Raw genomic sequence first — 24,939 nt, 5'->3', positions numbered from 1 at the left:
GAATTGCTTTTGAAATGATTCTTTGAACTGAACCGTTCAAAAGAACCGATTCGAATAAACGAGTAAACACGATCACTGGCTCTGTGGCAAATGTGACGTAAAAGTCCCATCCAAAATCACAACGGGGGGTGGCGCGGTTTCCTCAGAAGAAGATAGTTAAGAAAAGTGTAATATTTATTATTTTAAATAGTCAAAGGATGACTAATAAAAGAAGACAGATACAGAACAAGGCTTGTGTTTCTTTGCAAAGTACTGAAATGACGCCTCTCTTCTGTACGTTACCTCCCCGAGGGTGAGCTCATTGGTATAAGCCTGCAGAGGGCCCTGTGTACTGCTCTATCATCGATAAATTTATGTCTATCTTTGACCAGTTCATCGAGAGATCGTGATGTGCTGTTCTGCATAAGAAAATGTGCTGTTTGCTTACGGAAACTCATAAATGCTGAACAGCGTTACATGCTTTTCGTCTCTAAAACTTAGCATTTGCTATTCACTTAGGAAATATTACCAAGATCCAACCGCAACAAAGTGGAAGCAGCAGCCATAGAGACACCGGATGGCTCTACTGACATAGTCATGCTGGGGAGCGTCAAAACAAGTGCATCTCGCCACTGACACGCAGACCCCAGACAGACAAGGGTAAGAGAGATTTAAACTCCTCTTGCGGACTGCGTGGATGAAACAATAACAATAGGAGAACATTAATTATGCATGGCCAATCTAAAAGCGAATGTGACCTAAGTAGCCAGACGTTTACAATCGGGCGAAGAGAAAGGGTGCAAACGCATATTGGACATTAAAACATCATGCCTCTTTCAATAAATACGTCTCGCCCAAGTATGATTCTGTAATGGCGCTGCATTTTGTAAAATAGTGCGAAATATGAAGTAATAATTATTTAAAGCAAAAAGACAGTAAAAGTGCTTTAATTTTATAGATGCTCTTCTGTCTCAGAAGGTAGGCTTACTCATTTTTTTTATCAAATTAATTTTTGTGAGCTGTATGTGAGTTTGCATATTTTGTATTTATTTATTTATCTATTTGCAGCACTGATCATTGTTTGGGCCTAAATTAAGTGTAAAACCATAATTTGTGCAATTTGCAGATTTCTGACAATACATTAATTAGACTGAAAAGTAATTTTGTAAATAAAAAAGTTATAGAAAATTCCTAAATGGACCAAAAAAGAAAAATGCAAGTACAATAATATATGCAAACAAATGGAATGGAAAACTACACCTGCACCACAATGGAAACATTGGATCCATAATGGGGAGGAAATCATGGATTTAGTTTTGGACCGAGCTAAATATATTTTCTGTTATTGTTTTTGAAATAAAAATGGTTAAGTAGTAATAATAATTAATGTATTATATATTTGTTTCTTCTTCTTCTGTTGTTTTATTTCAGTGCAATTACATGGAATTTCAGTGTAGCAGATTATGTCGAATCATTGTATGGTTTTAACTGTGAAGTACAATAAAGTATGTCATAACATCTTGATGTGGGGTGGGCTGGGGATCTACAGGTATTTTATTTGTTTGGCCAAATGAATTCTGCCATATAGAAAAAGATTTGCCTGGCCCAGGGCTGAAATGAAGGGAGCTATTGTTATTTAATTAAAAGGAAAAGGATCAGGTTACATCTCCAGCCCGTGGTAGCTGCTAGCAACTGAACTCTGTCGCTCCGTCACCCTGGTGACAGGTGAACTTTGCGTTTGTAGGTATATCACCTGCCCATGCATGCAGATCATACATGTGATCTCAACTCTTACTTGCACAACACAATAGGCAAGATGTCATTTTTCAATTAACCATGCGTCTTATCCGTTGCTTTAGCCTTAAAACAAAGGAAATATTCTATATGCTTGAACACTTTAACTCTTTCTTTTTTTCAGAGGATTCAGGGAGACGATTTTTACGGTTTTGGTTTGGACTGGTGATCCAACAGCTCTACTATGGATTTAAATGACAGCACGTCTCTGGCTGAGCTGATGAGCCGGTATGTGTCTACAGAAACCGGATTTGGTGTCCCGAAGGATGGCTGGCGGATATGCCTGGCCCACGAGTTCAAAGAGAAGCGCAAACCATTTCAAGCCAAAGATGTCTCATTGTCCAACATGATCGAGCATCTTTCTTTAGGGGTCAGGTATGTTTAACAAATCATATTTCAAGAGAAGAGCCTCAAATCTACTTGGCCATTCATTTATTAGTCCTCACGTCATCTACAGGAAACACAATTACTAAAGAATAGAATTTGTTTGCATCAAAATCTGCCAAAATAGACCATTATAGACATCTAAGTGGCCTTTTGCTCTATACCAATATGTATGGTTGAAACAGGAACAGGAAATATTAGTCAATGGTTATATTTTGACCACAGATGGACATGTTATCATTCCTTTCTTATGCTAAACCCCTGTCCGCTTGGTTCTTAGCAGCTTTATTTATTTAACCAGTGTTTCATGGTTAATGATAATGTCTTCATAAAAAAGGCAGCTCTTTGTGTGGATTGTATCTCACATACTAGTTAAACCAGAAATCTTAGCTTGTGGATCATTTGTGGGATACATTGCTGGTTTTGTGTAGCAAGTTGTATTTACCTTGATCAGGTGGGGCTGTTTTCCCTCTCTAACTGTTGCATTATGACTAATACATTTCAGCAAACTTCCTCTCTTTGTATGGACCTTTGGATGTTCCTGCTATAAACAGCTTGATAGCAGTTGACCTGGGTTTAGATTCTGGATTTTTATTGTTGTGATTCTTTGTTAATGAACTGTTATTTTATCTCCAACGTCACACTACAGCTGCATGGAACTGGCCACTGAGGCTAGTTTATCAGTGTCGATATCGGTCAATACCCTGTGTGCTGTTCTATTCCATTTCAGGTTAAAGCTTTATAAATCTTTACTGTAGTTCCATTTACACAATCAGTCCTCTGATGTGTATGTGAATACTGCATTCATGAATCATGTTGCTTAACCTTCACCACACTTGATTGATTACTCACTAGCATACCAGGATAGGGACATGACTGGCTTCTGCGATAGTCATATGCAGTCATCCATCGAAACCCTCCATAGTACTGTAGCTGAACGTTGCCGTTTTTTTAATCTGAAAAAAAAAAATGCAATGTTTTAAATTTTCCTTTAATACAACATAATCCTGCCAAGTGATTATTCCGCAACAACATGTAAGTGAAAAAAATAATAATTCCAGTTCACTTAATAAGCATAAATAAAGTCTAGAGAGAGAAAAAAGGTGCACTTTTTAGATAAATATTGATTGGGAAAAAAATACAAAAAGCAATTTGTATCCAGGGCAGAGACATTTGATTGGTATCCAGTGCTTTTTCAGCCTATCCCATAATGCCATCTGCCCTTTTATATTTGAGTGAATCGGTCTCTGTTTCTAGGCGCTCTTGTGCTGAGTGCAACAAGACTGAAAACAGCTGTGTGTGCATTATTGCAGGAGAATGAGTGAGCCAGAAAAGAATGAGTTGGATGGAGTGGTTCGGGAATGACTAAAGTTGAGATGTAGTATGTGTGTGTGAAACAGAGGTTCATTGTTAGAACTAGCATTGCTGTCAAGCTATAAAGACCAATTTAAGAAGTCAAAGTGTGATATTTTTGAACATAGATGCATGAGCAATATATCGAACAAAACTCTGTAACCTTCACTGTTCATCAATACCAGTTTAAGGTGTGTGTGACAGAGAAAAAAGGCCAGTTTAGTGAATTCTTGCTTTGTCTGAGCAGGTATCTGAGATGGTGGTACAGAAAGACCCAGGTTGAGAAGAAGGCTCCTTTTATTGATATGTTTCGGGCTTTACCACTGAAACAAATTTATGGTAAGCGCAAAGACAAACAGAAACATCAAAGCAACAACAACAACTCTTAATGGGATAGTTCACCCAAAAATGAAAATTCTGGCATTAATTACTCATTAATTACTTTGTTCATCTTGGGAGCACAAATTAAGATCTTTTTTATGAAATCTGAGATCTTTCTGACCCTGCGTAGACAGCAATGCATCAGTAAAACAGTCCATGTGACAACAGTGGTTCAACCTGCAAGCGGTTCAAGCTGTGAGAATACTTTTTGTGAACAAAGAAAACTAAAATAATGACTTTATTCAACAATTCTTGAACCACTGATGTCACATGGACTATTTTAACGATGTCCTTTCTGAACCTGAGAACATTTCAGTTACACTGCTGTCTTGTGAGGGTCAGAAAACTTTCAAAAACATCTTGTGTTCTGAAGATGAACAAATGAGTAATTAATGACAGAATTTTCAGTTTTGGGTGTACTATCCCTTTAAAATGACCCAGGGTAACAGAGGACATGTTTTGTGCAGGTGCTCCTCTTGGTGGCATTGGCGGAGGCAGTATCACGCGTGGATGGAGGGGAGATTTCTGCCGGTGGCAACTAAATCCTGGAATGTACCACTACAAAACCGTTATTGCTAACCAGGTAAAGACCTAGTGTGAACCAATAAAATACATTTAAAAAAGAATCCATACCATTGTTCAAAAAACTGTGGTCAGTAAGATTCAATTTTTTTTTTTTTTATAAATTATTCAGCAAGGTCACGTTAAGCAATCGCATTCATTATGTAAATAAAGGCTGTTGTTTTGAACTTTGTTCTTTTCAACATTGATAATAATGGATTTGAGCACCAAAACAGTATATTAGAAAGATTTCTGAAGGATCATGTGACACCGAGTAAATGCTGCTGAAAACTGCAGCTTTGGTGAGGTTCCTTACCAACCCCAAACATTTGAACTGTAGTGTTTAGTATTTAGTATTTAGAAATGAGTGATTCTGTTGGTATGATTCCCAGTTCTGGGAAAGCGTTTGTTATTATACAGTATATGTAGGTGTTCAAATCTACCTTTCACCTAGTACGTTTATTTTAACCCCCTCTATGTCTTAGTTTACAGTGTGTCTGCGCAGGGGTGGTCAGACAGTATACCAGCAGGTGTTGTCTATGGAGCGACCCCCGACTCTTCAGGGTTGGAACTGGGGTTATTGCGGTGAATATGCCTTTTACCATGCTCTGTACCCACGAGCCTGGACCGTCTACCACCTGCCTGGCCAGAATGTCACTCTCACCTGCAGGCAGGTGTCACCCGTCATCCCTCATGACTACAAGGTGACAAGCTGTTTAGAATGTGTTTGATACTTAAAGCACATTGTTGCTTTAACTTATAACTCATTTATATTGTATGACCCTTTCCTTTACACAAAAATGGATACAGTAACTGTTCAACAATGATAAAAGTGCTACTTGTAAAGTTTGCTGCTGTATGGCTGCTGATTATTCGACATTGCCATCACATGGATAAATTACATTTTAAAATCTATTAAAAAATATTACTGTATACACCAATATTGCAGTTTGAAAAATCTTTGTCTCATTATCAGGACTCCAGTCTTCCTGTGGCTGTGTTTGTGTGGGACATTGAGAATAAGAATGACTACGCACTTGATGTTTCCATCATGTTCACAATGGTTAATGGGTCTGGACATAAAGACGATAAGAGTGGGGGCCACTGGAATGAACCATTTTGCCTGGAAAAAGACGGAGAATCTGTGTCTGGGGTGTTACTGCATCACCAGACGCCCGTCAACCCTTACACTCTGTGTATGGCTGCAAGAGAAAAGGTAATGCACCAGTGTAAATCTAGAAGCAGCAGGTTTTGCCTGTAGTAAACGCATGAAAACAACTTGCAGTGCACAGACAAAAGCACTCTGCTAAACAGGTTTCACCATAACATCACTATACTGTGTGAGCTCCTGTTTCTCTGTGCAAATAAGAGCTTTGCAAGGGTGACTGATTGCTGTGGTTCACCACAATAAACTGTGCAAAGATACTGCTAATACCATATGACTGCTCTTTAAATGTTTTATTGAGAAAAAATTATTTAAAGACAGCTTAAACTGTTGATGAAGATATATTGATGGAATTCAGTGTTGTTTTGGACCACACTGATGTTCATTTTATGGGAAAAAATGGTTAAAACATTCTTCAGATAATCTTCTTTTAAGCTCTGTTGAAGAAAGAATGTCATACATTTTTGGAATGACGTAATAGTGAATTAGTGGTGACAGAATTTAAATTTTTTCAATTGAATTATCCCTTGAAGTGTGTCTAGGTAGGCAGCTGTTGTTCTTCCTCTCTTTATTTAAAGTTTCGCTTTATTTTAGTCTGGCCAAGAGATCAGTCACCAGACGGCGTTCAGCCCAAAGGGAACCTGTGGTGCTCTGTGGAGTGACCTCATGACTGATGGACGGCTCGACTCGCCTAAGGACTCCAGCCCACCCACACAGAAAGGGGAGGAAGTGGCAGCAGCCCTGGCTGTGAGCTGCTCCGTGCCTGCTAACAGTCACAACAGTGTGGAGTTCAGTTTGGCCTGGGATATGCCAAAAATCACATTTGGCTCCAGAGAAAGAATATATGAAAGGTATGTTTACATGCAGAATAGGTCAAATTTCATGCAAATGATAAATACATCACAGTCATGATTAATGGTTTGTTAGTTGTTATTGGGAGGGACATTCTCACTCTAGAGAGCATTTGATTGGACAAAAATATATGTAGAGTAACATGAGTCATCAATATTTTTGGCCTATTTTCAGAAAAGTTGAACAATTGTTCATTTTTATGTGAACAGCATGATAAGTTATGGAGGGACTATTTGTTTCAGTTCAGTGAATCCAGATGAGTAAGACCATGATGCATAACTATTTTAACGATTGAAGAAAAATGTATCATCAATGCTATATACACTACCATTCAAAAGCTTAGGGTCAGTAAGAGTATTTTCTTTCAGCATTGCCATCACAGGAATTAAATACATTTTAAAATATATTAAAATATAATTAAAAAAGTAATCATATTTTACATTATTTCCATTTCAAATGCAGCTGAAGTGGCTTCCTTCAACAATATGAACAAAATTGATCAACTGCAAGTTTTGAATGATAGTTTATGTTCCTAAACTATCAAATGTTGACTAAAATAACTGTTAACAGATACGTGCATTATTGATTTACAGCTGTTCTCTTGCCTGAGAAAAATATTAATTATGAAATAACTAAGGGCTTGAAAGAGACACACAATTTGATGTGTCTTGCCATACTTCCTCTTTCAATAGGAGACTTGAATGCAATTTCATGAGATTTTAAAAGGAAGTGATGTGCCGGTGTATAAAAAGAAGTACTGTTTACTTACAAACTTCATGAAAGGAAGGGTTTGAGTCAACAGTCATCAAGTTCAGCACAGGGCCACATTTGTGCTTCTTACACATTCGTATTAGAGCAGCAATGTTCATTTGTTTTATCTCCGAGAATCCAGGAGACAATGATGCATAAATGTTACAAATTAAATAATGTCATTGTTTTAGTTTGCATAACATTAATGACTTTAGTGCATTACATTAATGGGAATTGCGGGAAATGTGCTCAATTGTTATTAGAGCTTTTAATGGTCCTAGAAATATGCTTAATTTTGTTTATAAACTATATAATTGCATTTGAAATGATGAAATAAAACCCTTTGACACTGTGAAAGAATCACATTATTTGTGTGATGTTTGTTTTCAGGAGATACACACGTTATTACGGCAGCAAAGGAGACGCTGCCCCGTCTCTGTCTCACTACGCGCTCACACACTACAGTAAATGGGAGGAGAGCATTGATGAGTGGCAGAGGCCGATTCTACAGGATGGGTAAAAAGACATGTCATTTTTCCATGAAAAATATCAAGCTTGAGGGCATGTCAAAATATTACTAAATATTGTGTGAAATATAAATGTTCACTTAATGTATTTCAGCATCCATTCTGTGTATGTTTCACCACCAGTAGACTTAAACACAGTGTTGTTTTTAGGTCTCTTCCGTCTTGGTATAAGTCCGCTCTGTTTAATGAGCTGTACTTTGTTGTGGATGGTGGAACCGTGTGGGTGGAGCTTCCAGAGGATGCTGACATCAGCGGTGGGCTTCGTCCTGAGGATGGGGGGCTTCCAGCGCAGCCTGAAGTGGTCAAGGATTACGGCCGCTTCGCTTACCTAGAGGGTAAGAGAGTTGGGCTGTAACATTCAACATTAACTTAACATGCAAACTAAACTCGATATTTGTTTAAAACATGTTTAGAACATTTGATATGTGTATATAATTATGTATGTCATGTACAAAAAACATGATAAAAAAATATAACCAGCATTGCTGAGAGGAAATCTGCTGCTGCTGAGTTGTATTCTATGTTATTTTGGTGTTATTTATATACTATTATAGTATTCATTTAGAATTAGCTTTTATTTTTTTATTTCCAGTTTTAGTTTGTGTTTTGTAATTTTTATTTGTTTTTTTTATTTCACTATTAGTAATTGTAGTACTTCAACTAAAAGTTGTTTATTTTTGTTAGTTGCCAAGGTAACATAAAAAAAATCTATTTAACATTTTTCATCTAAAATGTATATTTTATTTAATTTCAGCTTTATTTCATATACTGAAAATTAATTTTAATAGTTTTAGATTAAATTTAGAATTACACTTTAGATCTCAGTTCATTATACAGTGAATGTTCATTACAGTTTAAATCGAGGTGATCAATAATTCTTTGTCTCTCGCTCCAGGTCAGGAGTACAGGATGTATAACACATATGATGTGCACTTCTATGCTTCATTCGCTCTCATCATGCTCTGGCCCAAGCTGGCTCTGAGTGTGCAGTATGATATTGGTAAGCTAAACTCACATTTGAACATTTAATGTACTGTATATGAATTAATTATAAAAAAATTATTTTTAGTATTTTGTGTTTTAAATTAATTAGCAGATTTTTTTATCATACTGTTTTGCATTCTCTCTGTTTAATTATACTTTCCCCCTCTCTCTTTCATATTCAGCTGGTAGCGTCGTTCAGCACGATCCTACAGAGAGGTTAAATCTAATGAATGGCCAATACTCACCAGTCAAGACCAGGGGCGTTGTACCTCATGACATTGGAGACCCTGGTGAGTTGTACATACTAGGATACCATGAAGTCACTAGTCACATTTTTTAAAGAGAGAAAGAAAGTTCACCTAAAATAGAAATTGATCATCTTGAACCCCATAATAATTTTTTCTTGCATAATGAATTGTTAAATTATTGGAAACACATTTGAGTGGTGTTATTGCCGCTACAATATCTCCTAGTTTTTTCAAAATTATTCACCTCATTTTGTTAATATGTCAATAAAACCTACTCTTTGATTTCAAACAGATGATGAGCCATGGGTTCGTGCCAATGCATACATGATCCACGATACAGCTGACTGGAAGGATCTGAACCTGAAATTCGTGCTGCAGGTGTACCGAGACTATTACCTGACCCAGGATGAGCAGTATCTGAAGGATATGTGGCCCATATGCCAGGTGAGTCTTTCTCTATTGTATTGTAGTATTTCGTGAAAAATTATATACTCTACATATGCAAATGTAAAGTGACATTACTCAAATATCTGATGTTCTGGCTTATTTAGACAGTCATGGAAACAGAGTTGAAATTTGATAAGGATGGTGATGGGCTGATAGAAAACTCTGGCTATGCCGACCAAACATATGATGGATGGAAGGTGACAGGACCCAGGTTAGGACTCAGGAAGTTTTTATTTAATTTATTTAAAAATTATATATATATATTCAAATTTCTCAGATTATATAAATTATGTTTTTTATTTTAAATGTATATTTGTAAATCCTGTATCTTGACATAAGTCATAACATCCCTGTGTGGTCTTCCAGTGCATACTGTGGTGGTCTGTGGCTGGCGTCAGTGTGCATGATGTGTAAAATGGCACGTGTGCTGAATTGCGAGTCTGTTTATCAACGCTACAGAGACATTTTGGAGAGAGGAAAAGCAGCCTTTGACAAACTCCTGTGGAATGGTAAGTGTAAGCATACACCGTGCCTGTTTAAAATGAATCTTGTCTTCCAGCAACCACATTCAAATTAATGCATTCATTTCCCCCCATGAAATGTGTTTCTCTTTCTCTGAAAGGCAAATACTACAACTATGACAGCAGTGGACGGAGCCTGTCTAACAGTGTAATGTCAGACCAGTGTGCAGGCCATTGGTTTCTCAGGGCGTCTGGACTTGGGGATGATGACTACCAGGTCTGAAAAACATTTTACCAGAATGTTTTTAATATGATCACCATTTGGCTGCATTTTTACCACATAATGTTCATTTAACAATTATTTTGAAAGATTTTTCTTTATGCTTGCTAAGGCTGTATTTATTTTAATAAAAAAGTTGTAAAATAGTAATAATGTGAAATGTTATTGCATTTAAGGAGTTTATGTATGTATATATATATATATATATATATATATATAATGCAACATTCCTTTTATGGCAAAGCTGAATCTTTAGCAACCATTACTTCAGTGTCACATGGTTCTTTATTATTCTAAGTCTAAATTATTCTAATATGCTGATTTGGTGCTCAAGAAACATTTACTATTACTATTGTCATCACAGTTGGAAATGGTTTTGCTGCTAAATGAAGTGTGATGAAGAGATTCTTTGATGAGCAGATACTTGAACAGTCTTTTGTAAAATTGTAAATGTTTTTATAAGATACATTTCTTAAAAAAAAAAAGCAACAACAACAAAAAAAAGTGTTCATTTCTACAAATGGAATTGTTTAAAGATTTATATTAAAATGAATTAATATGAATTGCAATAGAAGTATTGTTCATTGTTAGTTCATGATACCTAACAGCAAATAATTGAACCTCACTGTAAAGTTTTCCAAAGTAACATTTTAAAATTAACAAATAAATAAATAAAATGCTATTACATTATTTTGTATGAGTCACTTAGACCCCAGAAGTGGACTATGGATGGGAACTAACAATCATTTTCTACATCTATTTCTCTACGCAGGCTTTTCCCAAGGAGAAAATCTGTAGTGCGCTGAAGTCAGTGTTTGACCTCAATGTTATGAGCTTTTCAGGCGGGCAGATGGGTGCGGTGAATGGGATGAGGCCAGAGGGTGTGCCTGATCATTCCAGTGTCCAATCAGATGAGGTTTGGGTGGGAGTAGTGTACGGATTAGCAGCTACAATGATACATGAGGTAATCAAACCTAAGATCATATCGCCAGGTTCCATATGAAGTCAACCTGTTAATTAACTCCTAATACTGTGTTTTTTCCCAGGGCATGATAGAAGAGGGAATGCGCACTGCTGAAGGCTGTTACCGCGCTGTATGGGAGCGAATGGGAATGGCCTTCCAGACTCCTGAAGCATACTGTGAGAAAGGCATTTACCGCTCTCTCGCTTATATGAGACCTTTGAGCATCTGGGCAATGCAGCTTGCACTGAATAATCGACCAAACCACAGCAAAACCACTGATAAAGATGTGGGACAGGACTGAGCTGGAGCCTTATAAATGTGCTAAAGGGAACTTGCGCTGTCGAACCTCCATAATGAAGTGACTTCTTCGTTTTAAAAGACTGCAAATGAATTTGGAGATAGTGTCATCATGAGCTGTCGGTTCACACAGAAACTTAATTTCCAGTTATTTTGTAAATGAAAATGTGCATAATCTTTACCACAGTCCTTCTATGTAGCAGCTATAAATCATAGTTTTACGAATGGGAGTGTAAAAGCTTGGTCTCGGTGAGCTGACATACTGTTCATTATGAAATTGGATGTAGGGTCATTGGTCTTTGGGAATCAAGAAGTTAAAGCATGATTCTATTTAATTTTCACTGTATATTTTTATTTCTATTATGGGAATGACCTATAGAGTATGAGAGAGAAAGAACTGCTGGTTCTCTCTCTTTTATTAGAAGTATTTGTTCTTGTTTGTGTCTTAAAACATCTGAGGCTTTGAAAAGTCACTACTGTACATTATTCGACAAAATTGTAATAGAAATAAAATTAATTAAATTGGAATGAATGTTTACTGCCATCAGATTCAGTTTTTCCTGGATCATTTCTTTTCTCTGCTGTAGTTTAGTGGTACCGTAAAGAAATCATATCAAACCCACAACCCTAAGATGCTCAAACGACATGTCAGGCTCTAGTGTGTGATCTAAATCACTGGCTAAAAGTGAATTTCACCTTTTATGGAAGCCATAGCAATGCACAATGCTGTTCAAAAGTATCTTTTTTATCTTTTGCCCACCATGACTGCATATATTTGATCAAAAATACAGTAAAATCAGGATATTGTTACAAAACTTGTAACTTATTAAAATGTAAAATAACTTTTTGTATTTTTATATATATATTTTATGCCCTTCAAAAGGGCTTTGATAACTTTCATAACTTTTTAGGATGTTAAAATGTAATATATTTTTATATTTATTTTATTTGTATTTTTTTTTGTGACCAACTCATAATATGTGTTTCCATATCCCTATTATTACTACCACTTGCAAACCACGCTTCACGCACTATAGGCAGCGCAATTCTAACATCCTGTGCACTTTGCATACGTCTGCTAGCACACTTCTTTCTTTTTCTGTTGGTCTCTGGAATTGTCAGTCTGCAGTAAACAAAGCCGATTTCATTACATTTATTACTAGTCATTTAGGTCTAAACCTCATTGCCCTGACAGAGACCTGATTCAAACAAGAGGACTGTTTCCCTTCTTCCTTTCATTGGAAAAAGACTTGAATGAGTGGTTCAACCAAGTCTCTGCCTTTCTCTCACAGAACAACCTCCTGAACAGCTACCAATCTAGCTTCAGAAATGTACATTCAACCGAGACTGTCTTGCTCTCAGTTGTTGAAGCCCTAAGACTGGCTAGAGCGGATTCCAAATCTTCAATACTTACCTAGCTGGATCTGTCTGGTGCTTTTGACTTTGTTAACAACCTGATCCTCCTGTCAACCCTGCTGGCAAAGGGCATCTCAGGAACTGCACTCCAGTAGTTTGAGTCTTACCTCTCAGATAGGTCCTTCAAGGTATCTTGAAGAGGTAAGGTGTCCAAGTCGCAACATCTAAATACTGGGGTGCCTCAGGGCTCTGTTCCTGGACCACTTCTCTTCTCTGTCTACATGGCATCATTAGGTTCTGTCATTCAGAAACAAGGCTTTTCATATCACTGCTATGCTGATGACACTCAGCTCTACCTCTCATTCCACCCTGATGATCCGACGATAGTTTCTCGCATCTCAGCTTGTCTAACAGACATTTCTTGCTGGATGAAGGACCATCACCTTCAACTTCAACTGCTTGTGGTTCCAGAAAACCCATCGTTTCATCACAAGTTCACCATCCAGTTAGGCACATCAACCATAACTCCTTCAAAAACAGCCAGAAACCTTGGAGTTATGATTGATGATCAGCTGACTTTCTCCGATTACATTTAATTTGCACTGGCTACCAATAGCTCCTTGCATAACATTTTCAGTTTCTGTCAGTCTTCGTACACAATGTAACTACAGAAGAGTCAAGTTTTCAATAGGAAAAATATAGAAACTATTTTGTCTTTTTTTGAGCGAGATGGTCTAATAGTCTAATCAGATTTAATGATCTGTGCTAAGCTAAGCTAAAACTGCTACCGCCAGACCCAAAGATCAGCTGAATGGATTCAAAACTGTAAAACTCAACTCTTTAACTAAAGGGGAGTTGGAAAATTAGCTTTTTTTTTTAAAATGGAGTGTTCCTTAAAGATTTCTTTCAAGGAGTGCTATGAGAAGAATAGATATTCATTTCTCAGCCAATTAACTTGTGAAAGCTTACAAGACTGGTCAAATTACTGAGCTATAGGTTTTGCTATATGCATTTTAAAATTATGGGATTAAATGTGATGTCTAGACTGGGAAATCCAAGCAGTAATTCTTAGAGTACAACCTATTCAATGATTCCTAGGGTGTGCATCTAGCAGTAATATATGTAGTATAAACCGCATTTATAAGTTTAGATATCCAAAAGTAAATTATGGATTGTTTGAGTAGAATAGCATTATCATGATATAATAATGCCTTCATGACACCAGTGTAAAAAGCATTAATGCTGGTGTTTTGGTATCAGCCACTAGAGGACTATCTTGAGCCTTCCAATTTGTTTCCAGCCTGTTTCCATCAGTTTCCACACATCTCTGTAGTATGCTGCTTCAGTCCTGAGTGCTATATCTCTCTGGAGTGCTCGAGAGGCGTCTAAAGTGCACATGCTGTTTTTTGTGAGCTGGGCCATACAGAGTTAAGTCTTATTTTAAACACGTTTGTTAAAAAATATATGAGAGTGCTGATATTTAATTGATGGCCTTCCCAGACTGCACAAGGTCTTGTAGCACAGCTAGTCAGTAAGTGACAGAGCAACTATCACAACTGTCACAAAACAAAAATCATAAAACAAAAACACCTCAGCAGTTTAAAAAGCATATTTTAGTTTCCGCATCTATTTAATAGGTGGATTCACAACTAACACATTTGTTCTAAGAATGTTCCTGTTATGAATTAATCTTCTCTGAACATTCTGAAAGAATTGGTAACTAAAAAAAATTTTTATTTAAATAATTTTAGATGAATATTCAACTAAAATGTTTAGGGGAGAAAAACATTCCATGAACAATGTATAAATAACATTTTAGTTTGCTACCGTTTTGAAAACATTACTTAAGGTCAGATCATTCTGAACGAAGGTTGAATTAATGTTAGTGGAATACCAGAACATTAGCCAAAGTTCCCTTTTGGCTGGGTTGATCAACTGCAGGAACTTGGTTTCCATGGTTTGCCCTCTCCTCTCAAAAAATGTAATAAAATTTATGTGATCCCTACAGGACCAGCATAAAAATTTTGTGGAAGATATTCAAGGTGAAACTAAGCAGCTGAAGCCAAGAAAACTGTATGCATTACCACAATCCTTTTTCCATTCTATCCTGTATCAGAGATTAATGATGCACAAAGAACATTCCTACCACGAAAATGAAAAAGATAAGCTCTAAACACTTCATTGTGCTACGGCGCTCGCTTGGGCTTGAAGATGCGCGCCTTTCCTTGCAGGCCTGCGAAGATAAGTTAGCAGCGTTTGGAACTGTCTAAATGGAAAATGAGATCACAGAATGCCTGAGAAGATGGCACATCCGAACAATGATAATAGATGCCCGTTATTACCATTATCTGCTTCCAAAACAGTTACAGCCATAATTAAATTAGGGGCATTAATCGTATCTTGCAAAATATAACCTGTAAATATGGAAATTGTCCTTTATTTATAGAAAAAGCTAGACGGATCCTTTAAAGTAGAAAAACAGAATGGTTTCGAAGGTAAATGTATTATCTGATCTTTATTTCAATAATTCTTTTAGCAGTGTTGGCAAAACAGAACAGTCTACAGTCTTGCTAGGAACAAAAAAGGAGATATGGGAAAGATTGGAAAGACAGAGAGAAAGAGAGGAATGGAGAGAGAGCAGGCTGCATACATAAAGTAACAAACTGAATTGAAGATTTGGTCCAAGCAGGAGAATAAGACCATTTATCCATTATTATACCACAATGTCATATTTTGACATAAAAAAGACAAGCAAGAGATGCACACATCGAGAAGCCATATCTTTGGGAAAGGCATGCCACGGACAGAGGAGCACGTTGTGGATGCTGATTAACTTTGACAGGATAAGAGGTGGAACAGAGCCACCACATGCACCTGCTTTGGCTAGATTAGGGTGGGTGAAGGAAGTGAGAGTTGAGAACTCAAGAGTTCACACTGACGGATCCTTGCATAACACAATCTCCAGCTCTGTGCGGAACAGCTTTCCTCCGTCAGACAACGCCATGATGCTCTTCTTTGAGCTAGACAGTTTCTGAGGCTCAACAACCTAAAGGAGGACACACATAGAAGTATTGTATGTATTCAGACTACCAGTATTTATTGCTGAAATGCAGAATTAGTGCAGGACTGTGTATATGTCATTTTAAATGTATTATTCAATATTTAAGTTTTTGAAAGATGTCTCTTGTGCTGAATTTTTAGCAGCCATTATTCTAGTCTTCAGTGTCATTTGGTGCTCAATAAAAATTTCTAATTTAATGTTGAAAGCAGCGGTGCAGAGAAAACTTTTTGAGAAAACTTTTTGAAGTATAAAAAGTTGATGAAAAGAACAGCATTTATTTGAAGTAAGAACCTTCATTTTAAGATTAAAATCTTACCAACTCCAAATATAATTTTTGAGTATCTATAATAATCATAATTTAATATTTAAAACAATTTCATACAATTATTTCTGCAATTGTAGCTTCTGTGTTTTATTAAACTATATATATATATATATATATATATATATTATATGCAGCTTCACATGCAGCTTTTGTGCAACAATTTCAATTAAAAGACTTAACAGAATGTAAAATGCCTAACTAACATCAAGTTACCATTTTATGTTTTTGGTAGAGTTCTCTCAGCAGTGCATCCAGTTCATGTTCATCAATGTAACCATTTCCATCCTGTTGAGGGAAAAAAGAAGCAGTTTTACATACATCTTAAATCATAAACCTATTAAAAAGACATTTTCTAAGTGTCAGTTTAACATCTGACATAACACTTTGGAAAAATAAATCTTGCAGATGAAAACTGACAAGAAAAAGACGTCTCCATAATGTACACATGGTATCTGATGCAACAGTGAATTTCTGGTTGTGTATCATATAGCAGTGCTAAAGTGTTGATGCTTTTGTGTCATGGTCATGTGTGGATAACTAATCCACAACAAAAACAACAACAAGGAAACAAACTTAAGAAATATACCCATTTTCTGACCTTATCATAATAGGTAAATATTGCTTCAAATTCTTCAGCAGACAGTTTGAAATCCTGATGATGAAAAAGAAAGAGACATTTGTTATTGCTCAAGGCTTGTTTGTGCATTTGTGTGCAAAACACAGTGTCTATTGAGGGTTATAGTGTAATATTAATTTGACTTTTAATTTTATTTTGAGCATTTAAATATTCAGAACTGGAAAATAATCCTTCAAATCCTTTGAATTACAACATAACAGTGCAGCAACATATAGTATCATTGCTACAGTAAAAATAAAAAAATTAATTAAAACCATGCATACCATTTGTAAACAGGCCAATATAATATAATAATGTGATGCATCCACGCCAAATATAAAAGTAATTTAGAAAATGGCTTTGTTTAATAAAGCATTCCAGTAACGATAGTTATAATATTCAATTCATATCTCAAAAGCATTGCTTTTTATTCTGTGTATTCTATCGGTTTACATTTTAGTGAGCATTTTATTATTCAAATTTTATATATAGATAATATTTTTTTATCATTGCATACTTAATAAATATAGCAAAACATATTTGTCTGGCTATAGAAAAATATCTTTTTATGAAAATATTAAATCTTTCTCATGACTGAAATGGCAAAGGACATCTTGGTGACCATATTTTGACCCTGATAATGCTATCAGACTAAACAGAACATACAGTACAGTACACCAGTTCTTCCAGTCTTAACCTATTTTCTGTTGTTTTGATGAGGAAAAAAAAGAGAGAGAGAGCACCCAGTGAATGTGGGAATCAGTAGAATCAGATCAGTACGTCTCCAGGTTCAAGAATAATCTATGGAGATTATCGTAACTATAGTAGGATTGAAGTAATCCCTATCAACCCATGCTCTGTGGCAGAAATCAGTTACCAATCTGCCGTCAAGTTCAGACACAGACAAAACCTATAAACACACATACAGTACAAACACACACACACACACAAATAAACCTATGTACCCAAATACACATTCTGTGATTTCTACATGATTTTAGCACAAAACATGCATATGATCTGCTGCTCTAAAAACAGAAATTATTGCCATATTGAAAATCTAATCTATTTTCTTTAGCTCTGACTCTAACTACTGCGATTCTACTTTTACTGCAAACAATTGCCAGCTTCCAGTACATCACAGTTTTCAATACATAAACTGAATTGAACTGAATGACACTATTTTTTATAGTTGAATTCAATTTGTTCATAACTCATGAATTTCACAGCATTTACTCTATTATTGAACTGAACCGAATCAACATTGAACTGACTCAAACTGAATAAAAACATGAGTTGCTTACAGCTCAACTGAAATAGTTTCATAATGATTTACCTTTTTATAGTTATTGAACTAAACTGAACCAACCAATTTGCAAACAATGTATTTTGTATAAAGCACTAAAAAAATAAAGGTGAACTCTGTTTTACACAGTATTCATCTAAAGCACATTCTGTCTATATACTGTACACCATGTCTACACCATGTCTTTTGTGCTACATTGATTTACAGTCTACTGGCATTTGTTCCTCAATGATAAATTTTTAATATTAGTATTTGCACTCTTGTTTTTCATTACCTCTATACTTACATTTACACAACCAATAAAGAAAAAAAAAACTTTGCATTCCCTGGGAATGATATCCATAATCAGTTTATAAATTCCCTGCATCAAACCCATGATTTTATTCTCGCTCTCTTCTGTTCTGAGCTACAAGAATACTTTACTTGTACTCTGCACAATGGCAATACAGAGGAATTGAATCTAACACTGCTTGATCTTACCTGAAACTTGAGCAGAAAATTCTCCTGCACAGGAAGCAGTCTAAAGACACAAAATATAACATTTAATAAAGTATTGTATTAGTATGCATTCACTTCAACTCACTCAGAGGCCTTCTCACCTAGCCATCTCAGACAATCCCAGTTTCCCATCACCATTCAGGTCAAACATTTTAAGCTGCAGAAGAAAAGCACAAATTAAAGAGTGGCTGTGTATGTGTGTGTCTGTGTGTGAATTGTGTGTGTCTACTCACTATGGTCTGTGTATATTCATTCAGTTTCTTGTCGTCGTAATGTCTGTTTGCTTTCTTCAGCAGATCTGAGAGAAAGCCCTGGGGAACCGGAAAAGATTGTATTTAGTAATGGATCTATAATAGCTATAGGAAGATCTGTGTGACCTATCGAGTTATACCTTCAGTTCATTGGCTTCAATGTATCCGCTACGGTCAGTATCATATTTTCTCCATGCCTGAAAAATGTAACAGTAGCATTAAGACACCTCCACAATTCCCACATACAGTATATGTACAGATCCTCTTCCCTGCAAAGGTGAAACGGACAGGGTTTCAATCTAAATTGTTCTGATTTGTATGTGATTATATAACCTTGATTAAACAAGTGAATTTGGTATTTGGAATTACACTGGGATTACTGGCGATCTGATCTAAAGTAAAGAAAAACCTGCTGTGATTTACTAGGATGTGTGTTATTACAATATGTGCATTTTTGTATTGCATGTGTGTGTGTTATTATCTGTAATGCTAGCAAAATGCCTTGATCATGTCCACACTTCTGAACAGTCTCTCCTCTTCTACAACTCAGATGTTCAAAAGTATGAATATGTTTTGTATTATTTACAAAATCACCATGTTGTACAAATGAACCTCCATTAACCCAGTTACTCACACATATACACACTGTGTTCCTTTATGTATTGCAGGCCATTCATAATGGATAACCTACTGCAAATAGAGTTTTCTAGCTCTCTCTCTCTCTGTCTTTCTTTCACTCAGATGCACACAAAGTCACCTCAGCTACTGAAAAATATTTAATTTTTACAATGTTAATAATTGTTATTAATCATGCCAGTCAAATTTCTGATATGCACAGAGATTTGACAGTCAATATCAATTCAAATAATACACGGCAAAAAATAATCACTGTTACATACTGCCATAAACTCTGCACTGGATCCCACAAACTGTCTGAAGCATAATAGAAAATTCTCCTCTGTGGGCAGGATCTGGGCCAGCTGAAAAAGATAAAGACAGAATGAATTATTCTCATCATCAATGTTATAAAAAATACTTTAAAAAAAATGGTACTTCTAATTTAATTCAATATTTATCTTATAATAAAAAATTGAATGTTACATTTTATATAGATATATGATATAAAATGAATCAAATATATTAATACTATAAACATTACATATACTGAAAATGACTATGTTTTCTGTTCGTAGCTACTACATTTAGACTCAATCTGTAATTCCACTGAAAGGGATTTCAGCACCATGGACAGCCACACAGTGGAGCACAAAGCTCTTATCCAAAGCATCCTTTTTGCTGCACAATCGACCAAGAGCTGCTGTCTTGAGTTGATGCCTGTGTATAAAGCCTATCTGCCTGGCTTAAGAAGAGAGTGTCTGCAAGGACTGGACAGGGATGAGAGACCATTTCATGCTCTTGGTTATCTTTTCCGGCCTCAACACAGGAGCTCATCATTCCTGAACTGCTGAAGGGACACTAAACTGTACCAAAGCGAAAAGTCGGAAAAGCTCTGAAACCATCTGTCTATGACAAGTTCGACCTCTGAGTGCTCTGACACACAAACCTGGGCCTGGAGGATCACCTTCTGTCTATGTAGCAAAAAGTACTTTTTAAGCCTTACAATCGATCTGATGTTTTGTACGATGAGTGTATAGGATGGGTATAGTATTACAACATACAGGACAAATATATTTTCATGATCAAGAAATGCTTATTCTATATCTGAAACATCTATAGATCATAAAAAGAGACATTCAAGTTCAACAGAATGCATAAATGCATCCATAGTCATCATTAACCCTAGCACTGGATTGACTACAGATTCTTAAGTATAGACAAATTTCTTAATGTTTTGGGAAAAGTCTCTCATGCTAAACAAGGCTGCATCAAAAATACAGTACAAACTGTAATATTGGGAAATATTATCACAATTTAAAATAACTGTTTTGTTTTTTTGTTTTAATATATTTTAAAATGCTATTTATTCAAGTGATGGCAAAGCTGAATTTTCAGCATCATTATTCCAGTCTTCAGTGTCACATGACCCTTCAGAAATTATTCTAATATTCTGATTTAGTGCTCAAAAAACAGATGTGCTGAAAAAGATTTGGATGTGAATAGTAGTGAAAACAGAAATCTTTTGTACCATTATAAGTGCCTTTACCTATCTACCTATCTATCTATTTACTACTGCTATTCAGTACAATTAATTTTCTTCCTCTAAAAAGACATCTCTATTGAGTTGATTCTGTTCCTCTGTTAACAAATACTAAAATCAAATTCAAATGATTGTTTTTCATACCAGTAAAAATGAAAAACCTACTTCTAAAAATAATTTCTATCTTTCTGATGAAGTCAAGCAGAAAACCCTAAAAAGCTGGAATGCAGAAGATGACAGATATGACAATCCTAACATAGCTAATCTGCGGTTCCAGCTTAGATTCACACAATGCACACAGAAGAAAAGATCATTGACTTGTACAAGCCTTGAAAAAGTGGTCTGAATGAGCTGCTGACATCCTACCAGTTTCCAAGATAAAGCAGCATGTTTGAGATTTTGTACTAGACTGAAAACACCCGAACCCTAAACCCTCCCTTCTGCATTAACTGCATGATCTCCAACGAAGTAAGCTTTAATCTGCTGCATGGAAATGCTCCTTTCATCTTTTCAAAACCATTTTACCTCTACTAAGCCATATAGGATTTATAAAACAGGTCAAGGGAAAGAAATGTAGCACCACTAACAACATTCAAAAACAATATACCAGCCAAAAAATGGTAAAAGCTTCATAACCAAAGCAGGTTGACTTTAACTGGAGGAAGGAAGGAGTTCATATGTTCATGTGGCCTCTGTGACTGGATTAGTAAGGGTTTCTTCCAGGATAAATCATTTTATCCATTCATTCGTGCCATCATCATGATGGATGTCCCCACCATCCTCTCCCTCCCTCTACATCCATCTCTCCCTTCACTCATTCCTTTCACCATCCCCCACCTTTCATCCTTCCATCATCTCCTTGATAGATGCCACCACCTGCCCTCTCCTTCAAGCCCTAATCTGCCCTCATTGTCCTCTTTCTATTTCTTCCTGGTGTTCCCTGAATCTCAAAGAGTGGTTCTGCAGTGTTCTCTCTCCAGAGCTTCAAACCACTGCTGTGGCTGTAGTCCAGCAGTGAAAAGGGGTGAAATTTACCTCTGACATCTCAATCTTCCCATCACCGTTCTCATCGAATTTTTGCATAAACTCTTTCATCCTGTCTTTGAATGAGGCATTTGAAGGATCCTGAAAACCAACCAAACATGTCTGACATTAAAAACAGCACAGTTTGTAACCAACTTGTTTTCAAATAGCTAGCTCAACAGAAGTGTCACTTTATGTATAAAAGATATCTAAAACCAGAAATTCCATTGACATTAGAAAATAGCAGCCAGATGGTATCTGCTCAGATGGCATGTGCATTAAGATAGATTAAACTAGACGTCTCGTTCTGAAGTTCTTATGTTACATTCAGATCACCACTTATCAAGTACAGCTGCAGCTGATGTTTTTAACATAATTAACGAACATACACAATACTGTATATGACTCACCACACTTTTCCTTGCTAGCTCGAGCTCACGAATGAAATTTTCCAGTTCCTTCCCTTCAATGCAGCCATTTCCTAGAAGAAAGAAGTTAAGCTCATTTATTAAATTACGAGTTTAAACTGAACATCCAAGACACACAGATGCGGCTCAACACACATTCTCTGATGCAACTTGACAATCAGTCTCCCTATATTAATGAAATGAGGATCTAATACAAGTTCTTATCTTGTTTAAACTGCTGAAGGAAAAAATGCAGATTATAGACAAATCAATGAGCTACAAAAAACAATGCCTGGTTTATACAGAGATAAATATTGCATCTTGTACAACGCTCTTTTTTTAATTATCTAGTTTATTTTAACCTTTTATTAACCTATTAATATTGATAATGGTTGTTTAAAGAATAACCAATGCTGATGCTTCAGTCGTTTCAGTCTTAGGCTAAAAACTAACCTAAGATCGTTTGGTTGTCTTAGTGGGTCTCCCACTCTTGCAAGGCTCTGTTTGCTGGTTTTATAGAGTTCTGGACACTTTCTTTAGCTGGTCAGGCAGAAAGACCATCTTAAACCAGCTAAAACCTAAAAACTAGCTTTGGTTGTCTGTAACAACTTTTGATGGACATATGGCATTCCCATATATCTAATTTCCAAACTACCCTAAACCGGCCTAAGATGGTTTGCCGGTCTTAGCTGGCCTCTTAGCCAAGTCATGCAATCAGGAGGTCAGGATGGGAGACCAGTTAATCCATCTGAAACCTGGGAGACCAACTTGACCAAAGGAAGACCAGCTAAAACTATTTAACACCAACTGAGAACAGTATATAATTTTAGGGTGGTTTACGAAAAATTTTTTGCTAGCAGGACCAGTGTTTTGCCAAATTCTGAACTTCGCCAGATTGTTACCCCCCTAGTATTGGTACATTTAGGGTTAGGATTAGGGGTGGGGTTAGGATTAGGCAATCAAATAGAGATTTCAGACAGAGGGTTAATAATTTGGCAGTGGGTCGAAAATGGGCACAACGCCGGCTCTCAACCTCCCGCCCATAACTTTTCATCATCATACTCTCAAACGCTGACACATAAATCAATTGTAAAGAAAGATTCCATTTCAGGGCGAAATCAATAATGTCAACAATGCCTGTGAGGCAAAATCTACTGAGCTGAGAAAACGCGTTCCTATCGCTGAAATAAGTTAACAGGGCGATAGCAGGCAATCATCCCACTGGCGCTTTTTCAATTTCCTGGAATAATTCAAGAATACGCTTGTGCGTAAAACTGCATTGCACATTGCCTGAGGATTCCACTTGCGTTAGCATCCCACTAGATCACTGTTGCCAGATCCCGCAAAACAAACAACCAGTACATAATGTGCAGAATATTTGCTTGCAAATGTGAAACGGAATTCTCCAAATAAGAATCCTCACCTTTCAAAACAATCCCAAACTACGGCTGTCCATAAAATTCAAGAAAAGGCGAACTTGGCAAATATAGCTTCTCACACACTTGTATTCACTTTTACATTTTTAAGCGTGTAGCTAACTCAATGAACTCAGAAGAAAATAACATAAACATTTAAAACATGCATTTATGTGCGATACCGCAAAGAAAATCATGCCGTAAATCCTTGAGTTTATCACTTAAAAAAAAAAAACTAAATTAAACGAGTAAAATAATAATAATAGCTAATAATTCATCCATTAAAAAAAAGTTTAATTTTTTACAATAACACAGCAGAAAAAGTATTTCTCTATCACTACACGGTTGGAACACAGAGTGACCCTTCCATAATCCATAAACATATTTTACTAAATTAGGTTATTGTTTAGATTATTTATTACAATTAAAATTCAACTTTGCTTTTGTATTTGAGCATAATATATATTTAATATAAATTAAAGTTGAATTAATTGTAGACATAAATCAAATGCAATACAAAAATCACTTTGGATAAGTAACACCCTCCGATGTAACGTTAGCACTAAACTAGAAACGCTTTTCGTCCCGAGACGTTGCACTCACCGTCAGCATCGAATTTATTCCAGATGTCGAGAAACTGGGAAGCAGTGAGTTCCGCCAAGAGCAAAGGAAGGGGCTCTGGTACTTTATTCGCCATATCTATAGTTTTTCTCTCCCTCTTGTTTTCAAAGAAACAAGTGTCCTGTCTTTGAAGCACTCCTCTACCCCTATGCGAGTCACTGCAAGAAACCTGACAGAGACGGCAGTTTTTAAGCCCCTCCGTAACTGCTGAAGTCTGCAGTTCATACACTCACCAATAGGCGGCATCATGTTGCGCGTTTAAAACCAGCTTCAGAAGGCCAGTGCGTTCAGATTCGTAGCCTACTCTAGGAGCATCACAGCAGGATTATGGAAATTAATTCAAATGTTCACAAATCCTATGAGCTCGTATGCTTCTACGAGGTGAAAATAGCATCAAAGTTTCTTAAAGCATATTGGCAGTGACCAACAATGGCTGGAGTCATTTAGAAAAAGATATGGAAGGTTTTTATAGAAC

General features: G+C 36.3%; 2 protein-coding genes across 4 annotated transcripts; one reads left to right on the top strand and one right to left on the bottom strand.

Moving 5' to 3' along the window:
- The first annotated feature begins 152 nt into the window (after positions 1 to 152).
- On the top strand, positions 153 to 11,971 carry gba2 (glucosidase, beta (bile acid) 2). 3 transcript variants are annotated; one of them, XM_026267135.1, is made up of 18 exons: positions 153 to 292; positions 499 to 639; positions 1,898 to 2,148; positions 3,758 to 3,849; positions 4,359 to 4,474; positions 4,938 to 5,156; positions 5,429 to 5,668; positions 6,212 to 6,468; positions 7,610 to 7,735; positions 7,897 to 8,081; positions 8,642 to 8,746; positions 8,913 to 9,020; positions 9,271 to 9,422; positions 9,530 to 9,636; positions 9,792 to 9,934; positions 10,048 to 10,163; positions 10,939 to 11,130; positions 11,213 to 11,543. In XM_026267135.1, exons 3-18 carry the CDS (start codon positions 1,958 to 1,960, stop codon positions 11,429 to 11,431), a joined length of 2,568 nt encoding a protein of 855 aa, XP_026122920.1. In that variant the 5' UTR covers positions 153 to 292; positions 499 to 639; positions 1,898 to 1,957; the 3' UTR covers positions 11,432 to 11,543. The 3 variants fall into 3 exon arrangements, with proteins under 3 accessions (XP_026122920.1, XP_026122921.1, XP_026122919.1); XM_026267134.1 differs by lacking the exon at positions 153 to 292 and adding an exon at positions 332 to 412; XM_026267136.1 differs by lacking the exon at positions 153 to 292 and having other exon boundaries at positions 305 to 639; positions 11,213 to 11,971.
- A 3,308-nt stretch (positions 11,972 to 15,279) lies between these two features.
- On the bottom strand, positions 15,280 to 24,650 carry calb2b (calbindin 2b). Its single transcript, XM_026267180.1, has 11 exons — positions 24,447 to 24,650; positions 22,432 to 22,502; positions 22,034 to 22,123; positions 19,740 to 19,820; positions 18,981 to 19,037; positions 18,823 to 18,900; positions 18,691 to 18,746; positions 18,572 to 18,611; positions 16,768 to 16,821; positions 16,383 to 16,454; positions 15,280 to 15,829 (listed from the first exon to the last, which is right to left on the bottom strand). Exons 1-11 carry the CDS (start codon positions 24,538 to 24,540, stop codon positions 15,713 to 15,715), a joined length of 810 nt encoding a protein of 269 aa, XP_026122965.1. The 5' UTR covers positions 24,541 to 24,650; the 3' UTR covers positions 15,280 to 15,712.
- Between the last annotated feature and the right edge of the window lie 289 nt (positions 24,651 to 24,939).

The sequence above is a fragment of the Carassius auratus genome, chromosome 7, assembly GCF_003368295.1.
Source record: "Carassius auratus strain Wakin chromosome 7, ASM336829v1, whole genome shotgun sequence".
NCBI lineage: Eukaryota > Metazoa > Chordata > Actinopteri > Cypriniformes > Cyprinidae > Carassius > Carassius auratus.
The sequence above is the reverse complement of the archived record's forward strand: the minus strand, read 5'-3'. Positions and strand labels throughout refer to the sequence as shown.

What these genes read in the sequence shown, in the direction of transcription:
- calb2b (XM_026267180.1), bottom strand. Translation starts at nt 24,540, where the DNA reads ATGGCGAATAAAGTACCAGAGCCCCTTCCTTTGCTCTTGGCGGAACTC. An exon ending in TTGAAGCCAATGAACTGAAG is followed by an intron (nt 18,901 to 18,980) that starts GTATAACTCGAT and finishes CCGGTTCCCCAG; the next exon opens with GGCTTTCTCTCAGATCTGCT. An exon ending in ATGAATATACACAGACCATA is followed by an intron (nt 18,747 to 18,822) that starts GTGAGTAGACAC and finishes TTTCTTCTGCAG; the next exon opens with CTTAAAATGTTTGACCTGAA.
- gba2 (XM_026267136.1), top strand. Translation starts at nt 1,958, where the DNA reads ATGGATTTAAATGACAGCACGTCTCTGGCTGAGCTGATGAGCCGGTAT. An exon ending in ACCACTGAAACAAATTTATG is followed by an intron (nt 3,850 to 4,358) that starts GTAAGCGCAAAG and finishes TGTTTTGTGCAG; the next exon opens with GTGCTCCTCTTGGTGGCATT. An exon ending in GTATGGCTGCAAGAGAAAAG is followed by an intron (nt 5,669 to 6,211) that starts GTAATGCACCAG and finishes GCTTTATTTTAG; the next exon opens with TCTGGCCAAGAGATCAGTCA.